At 41.7% G+C, this 6,898-nt stretch overlaps 1 protein-coding gene across 1 annotated transcript; it reads right to left on the reverse strand.

Moving 5' to 3' along the window:
* Positions 1 to 3,946: 3,946 nt before the first annotated feature.
* LOC144525859 (trace amine-associated receptor 13c-like) lies at positions 3,947 to 5,215 on the reverse strand. Its single transcript, XM_078262923.1, has 2 exons — positions 4,959 to 5,215; positions 3,947 to 4,763 (listed from the first exon to the last, which is right to left on the reverse strand). Exons 1-2 carry the CDS (start codon positions 5,129 to 5,131, stop codon positions 3,947 to 3,949), a joined length of 990 nt encoding a protein of 329 aa, XP_078119049.1. The 5' UTR covers positions 5,132 to 5,215.
* Positions 5,216 to 6,898: the final 1,683 nt, after the last annotated feature.

Raw genomic sequence — 6,898 nt, forward strand, 5'->3', positions numbered from 1 at the left:
CCTACACATTACAAAATGGATGCAGTGTGTGAATAAAGTCAGTGTGTCTGTGTTTGAGTTGAGAAGCCTTCTTACCTGCCAGCAGGCTGACTGCCGCCAGGCAAAGTATGAAGCACAACATGTTGGCGCTCCCCTGACAGGGACCTGAAACACGGTCGGAGAAGACATCATTTACACTTACTTATAGTGGTCTAAATATTCTCATGCAAAATATGTAGGCAATATTTAAATTAAATAGTTTTTCTCACCTTCTTTTTTAACTTCGTCCTCAAAATTCTAAATACATGCATTTCTTTTTACCTGAAAGGTCATATGTATTCTGGTAGATGCTATTTCATTGTGACTATAAATCCAGTCATTCTCTTTATTATAGCTTTACGCAAAACGTTGTCAATGCCAGTTCAAAATAAAGCTGCTTAATGCCAATTAATGGCTCATGTGCAGTACAAACCTTAACTCTATTTAAACCTTAAAGCTGACAAGGATAAAATATTTTACTCTAGGCCATGGTGTTGAACTAACAGACGGACAGACCAACTGACATCCCCATCACCATAGAGCCACGGCAGCACCTAGAAAATGTAGACGAGTACTGATTTACAAAAAAAAAAAGAAAACCTATATTCAGCAGAAATTGACCTTTATGTATAAATTACCCTTTCCTTCTTTTATTAGTAACTGATGACGGGAAATAAGTGGTGAAATATCAGTATAAACCTATGATAATTCTTAAAGTAATGTGGGAGCAGTTTAAATGTGCTGATGTTTCCCACAGTTGCCTACTCCTTTATCAGATCGATTGATCGATTCATAGCACAGTGTGCAAGCACCCGCTTGTAGGAGAGCAGGGAAGTCAAGCAGCTCTGTGTGTGAGGAGATGTTTCCTTGGATGCTTCAGCACTCAGACTGATTTGTCTGCCTCCACTGTCTGACTCTTGTTTACACGCCAGCACAGTGAAAAGAATTCTCACAGATTCTTGTAAACTTTTGTGTTCTTCAAACAAAACATTCCAGGTTCCAAAATAGTCTGCAATTAATTGAGAGATACAGATGGAGATAACAACTTGACAATGTTAGGTGTCAAATCGACAAATGCCTCATCACTGTCAGTATACGATCCATTGTGAAGGACACGTGAAGTGTGAAAACACTTCATAATAGGGGTACAAATCATATACTAAGGTTTAACTTATGCATGACTTGTGATGATTTGATGCATGAATTATTGCAGAATGTATCATGAATTTCTGTTGCTCACCATTAACAAATCAAGTCCCTATGACTTCATGTGATTAGTTCACATTAAACAGATCATCAAATCAATTCAGTTTAATTTGATTTATAGTATCAAATCATAACAAGAGTTATCTCAAAACACTTTGCAGATAGAGTAAGTTTAGACCACACTATAATTTACAAAGACCCAACAATTCCAGTAATTCCCCCAAGAGCAAGCATTTAGTTCGACAGTGGCCATTTAGGCAGAAACCTTGAGTGGTGAGAAAAATGTCCTTTTAGGGAGAAACCTCGGACAGACACCGGCTCTTGGTAGGCGGTGTCTGACGGTGCCGGTTGGGGGTGTGATGATCAGTGGCAATAATAGTCACAATAAAGATAATGGAACTATGACTAGAAATAGTAGTTGTAGTAGTTAATGGTGTAGCAGGGCATAGCAGGGCACTGCAGGGCGGTTTTCCAGAAGGTGCTGACCGAAAGTCCTTCTCCATGTCTTCTCCGAACTTCTCCCACACCTGATGCTTTGCCTCTTTCACAGCAGAGGCTGCAGCCCTTCGGTACCCTGCAACAGCCTCCGGAGTCCTCTGGGATAACATATCCCGGAAAGACTCCTTCTTCAGTCGGACGGCTTCCTTGACCACCGGTGTCCACCATGGTGTTTGTGGGTTACCTCCCCTTGAGGCACCTAAGACCCTAAGACCACAGCTCCCCGCTGCAGCTTCAGCAATGGAAGCTTTGAACATTGTCCACTGGGGTTCAATGCCCCCAACCTCCAAAGGGATGCACACAAAGCTCCGCCGGAGGTGTGAGTTGAAAGTCTGTCGGACAGGGGCCTCCTACAGACGTTCTCAATTTACCTGCACTACCCGTTTGGGCTTACCAGGTCTGTCCAGAGTCTTCCCCCACCCCCTGACCCAACTCACCACCAGATGGTGATCGGTTGTCAGCTCCGCCCCTCTCTTCACCCGAGTGTCCAAAACATACGGCCTCAGATCAGATGATATGATTATAAAATAGACTGGCTTAGGCCTAGAATGCTCTGGTACCAAGTACACTTATGAGCATCCTTATGTTCGAACATAGTGTTCGTTATAGACAATCCATGACTAGCACAGAAGTCCAACAATGAACAACCACTCGGGTTTAGATCAGGGAGGGCGTTCTTCCCAATCACGCCTCTCGATATGTCTCCATCATTGCCCACGTGCACGTTGAAGTCCCCCAGCAGAACTATGGAATACACCACTGGAGCCCCATGCAGGACTCCATTCAAGGTCTCCAAGGAGGCCGAATTCTCCGAGCTTTATAGTAGTAGTAGTAGTAATATAGGCAAAGGCATATCCGAAACACAACTACAACAACACCGAGAGCAGTTTTGTAGCCTAAGTTTTTTTTTTTTTAATCATTGTTGTGTTTATATTATTTATATTGCTTTAACCCTGGTGTTTAGTTTGATTCTGTTCTCAGTCTTTTTTTTCTGTGTTGTTTTCATTTTGCTATGTGAAGCACTTAAAGGGGACATATAAAGGTTTCTTCTTATTTTCTGTCATATCTACAATGTTATAATGTTGGATTTTCATGTAAGACGTGGCCAAAACAATCAAATAATGAGGTAAACACATTTTAGAGAAATCCCTGTGAGCTAAAACGTTCAGATTTCCAACTGTTTTGAACACTCCAGTTTCAACAGCTTTTTCTACTCTTGGCTAAGTATTACGCAACTCTTAGCCAGACTTCTATGATTGGTTATCTGCTCCAGGCAGAACCTACTGAAGTGTTTTTTAAGCTACTGCAGTGTTAACATTGTCGCGAGGGAGGGGGGCTTTAAGAGACGGGCGCTCCTACAGAGCATCTCATACAGAGGGTGAATACAGGTGCAGCAGCCATGGGCAGTATGTGAAAGATGAAGTGTTTTTTGAACATTAAAGCACGTAAACGTTCTAGTACAAACACAAAATACAGGTATTAACCTGAAAATGTTATATAATAGTTGCCCTTTAAGGCTGCATGTTTGCATGAAAGGTGCTATATAAATAAAGTTGAGTTAAGTTACTTATCTTCAAAAGTGACATAAAAGGAAAAGTAACAAACAAAGTAATTAAGGAGCTTACATAATTAAAGGGATACTAATCCTACTCTGTGCCATCTTTGTGTGGGCAGTGTGTTTAGATAAACAGCATTTGGCTTCACGCTGTGGTGCCAGTGCACTGGCCTCCGAGCAGCCAATGACTCAGCTGAGAACTACTGTGACCAAGGAGGAAAGCCACACAGTGTTCAACTGCACACACTGCCATGGCACAGAGCTGAATTTAGATCAGCAAAATTTCTGTTTAAGTGTCAATGCAATCCTGGCACAACATCACCAGAGAAAATACAGTACAAAGTGTCTGCTAATGTCTGTCATGTATTAAATCGGGGTACAATTTCACTACACTGTTACTACACTAAAATGCAACTAGAGGTTGGGAATGAAACCTCACAGTTCTTTTCTGTAAATGAACAAAACCTATGCAACTTCACTGTACAGTAAAAAAGAAACATTCTTATAGAACATTATATTGTAACATACAATGTGACGACACATTTTTTGATCAGCATTTAGAAATGTAAGCTGAGTTTGACGTCATTTATTCAGTTACCCAGCTACTTGAATAAGTATATTTTTCTGTTTAAGCTAAGAGACTAATTTCAGGAACCATGCCGAGTCTCTCTACAGCATGTTGGTCTCACAGGAGTCAGGCTGCAGTATTTTAAGTGTAACAATGAAATTAATTGATTTTCTAAACCATGGATATAAAAAGGCATAGATCACAGGGTTGAGACAAGAGTTAAAATAGTATAAACATATTACGAATTCAGCAGATGAAGCATTAAGCAAGTTATCTTGGCCTGTAATAGCCACACAATAAAATGGGCAGAGACATATTAGAAACACAACTACAACAACACCAATACTCCTGGCTGCTTTTATCTCAGATTTTTTAGCAGTTACTTTCACTGAACGCTGACGTGTGACAGCTGCAATATGAGACCGCATGGCACGAGCCTGAGACACAGCCACTACAAACACTCTCATATACAGAACAACAATAACAGTAATGGGAACAATAAATGAAAAAATAACATCTGCAATTCCAGCAATGTAGTTGGTGAAAAATATACACTCTCCAAAGCAGGAATTAAACCTGCCTGGTTGTTTTAGAACATCATTCAAAACCAGACTTTGAAAGATTACAGAACATATCCAACACAGACAAACACAGACTTGAACTCTTTTGTGTGTAACTTTGGTGGAGTAATGCAGAGGATAACAAATAGCCACATAGCGGTCAATAGATATGAGCACCATGGTTCCTGCTGAGGCAGAGGTAATAATATATGCTAGATACTGATACAGAGTACACATTAGGTCACCGAGGAACCAGCAGCCGTCTATGAGTATAATTTGAAAGAACATTAGGAGGCCCACGAAGAAATCTGAGACGGCCAGAGAGAGGAGGAGGAGGTTGGTGGGGGTTTGGAGCTGCCTGGAGAAAAAGACCAGCAATGCATTTATCATTACTCATAGTATCAATTATCATTCAGCTAAAAGCAGACAGATTAAAGTCTGAAATTAAAAAAACATTATTTTGAAAAAATATTCTTTTCCTCACTGTTTGAGATCAAGCAATACTTGTTATTATTATCTACCAGTTCTTTAAATTAATTAAATATTTGGCTACTTGAAGTGGGAGATAGAGATGATGACCAGCAGGTTAAGAGTCACAGTGAGCAGAGAGATGGAAGACAGCAGAATGTAAATCAGCATGGACTCAAAGTGAGGACGCATTGGCTTCCTGCAGGAGGTGTTGAAGAGTTGTGGGAAGCAGAGTTCTGTTCCCTCCAAGGTCTCCATCACTAGAGAGAGGAGACGCTGCTGAACTCTCGCAGCTGTCTGACTAAAGCTTCATGTCATACAACTGATTTATCTCTATCCTCCCTGCCCACACCTCCTTCCTCCTTACCTCTGTTGCTGTTTTTCTCTCCATAGAGATTGAAGTACTCTACATGCTGTGCTCATCTTGCTCAATGTTTGGGATGACTGTGATCTTTGTTAATGTCCACTTTAGGCCGACCGCCAGATGTCCGAGATCACAGTTGGCTGTGCTGATGCCGTAAATTTCTTTAGGCTTTGCACCCAGATTACCCCAACAGGTTAACATAACATGTTGCTGGAGAACAAGGTGATGCTGTGTCTACCCACAATGTGGAGTATGTAGCCCCTTTCACACATGCATTGCAACCCTGAACTTATCTAGACATTACCTGGATGAGCTGCGTTTGAGAAAGAAAATGTCTGAATCAGTTTTTAATTTATATTGGGAGTCCACCCAACTTTTATATTCATCAAACAGCTAAATTTCAAAGTGGCTTGTTTGGTTCATATTTTTCCATGTAGCTCTCAGTCTCGGCCCCCCATCGCTAAGCTCTTGTGAATGCGCACAGATTCACAAAATGGATCACAACGAGCTGAGGACGAAAATACGGACCGCTAGTTGGAAGCACAAAAACCTAAGAGTTTCACTCCAGAAACATAAACATATCATTTGTGCTGATCCTTCCAGCCTGAGCCTTTTGTGAAAAAATAAGGAGAACATATGAGTTTGTGACTGAAGGAGGCTCCGCTGTCTGCACCCTGACACACGGCACAGGTGTGCACCCGCCAAGCAAAACACGTTTGTCTTTTTGAGACTCTGCAGTCCTCCTGAGTGAAGCCATCATGGAGAAATCCAAAAACTTCCGAATTGACACCCTGCTTGCTAATGAGACCAACCGTGTGAGCCAAGACCTCTCCCCTGGTCTGAGCAGCGACAGCCCAGCAGGGAGCCCGTTATCCTGCCGCCGCGCGGACACCCCGTCTCTGCCACAACTTCAAGGAATAATCCACAAACTGAGTGTCCTAAATCTCCCGCATCCAGGTCTCGCTTCAATTCTCGGCATGTAGCATGCCCCTATGTACCCATTAGCCGCGTTGGGTGGACAGCACCCTGCGTTTGCATACACCGGTTTAACACAGGTCTACCCAGAGCACCTAAAGGCAGCTGCCATGGCGGGATCTGCGCTGGTATCATGATGCCACGACTACCAGATTACAGCAGTAAGTATATGATGAAATAAAATGATTTTATAGGCCGAAAATATCCAGACTTTAAAACACAAGAGAATTAGTACACACATATTGTTTATCACGACAAGATTTAATTTTCCAAACACAGGCACACATCTGTCACTCAAGAACCGATGTTATCAGTTTTCATTATACAGTTTTTAATGAGCTCTGAAGAACCGCTGAAGTGTTGTAAACTCATCGAACACACTGACAAATAAAACTGCAGTTCATTTTTGACTTATAGTGAGTAAATCTACTGAAATGGCCACCATCTTGGTGGAGTGTGATGTGTAAGATGAGAAAGCAGAGGTTAAGTCATGTATGTCATGATTGTAAAAAAAACAGTGGCTATCTGTAGGCTACATCTTTGCCAAGCGCACACCAGAACAGAAGGCATCAATAAATTGTTGGGGAGGGTCATGCCTCTTTTCCCAATCATTTTGGAGGGTCATAGAAAAATGTATTACTGGCAAAGGGAGGGTCAAGTCCATTTTGACTAAAGATCCCAAAACT

This window comes from Sander vitreus, chromosome 11, assembly GCF_031162955.1.
Source record: "Sander vitreus isolate 19-12246 chromosome 11, sanVit1, whole genome shotgun sequence".
Taxonomy (NCBI): Eukaryota; Metazoa; Chordata; class Actinopteri; order Perciformes; family Percidae; genus Sander; species Sander vitreus.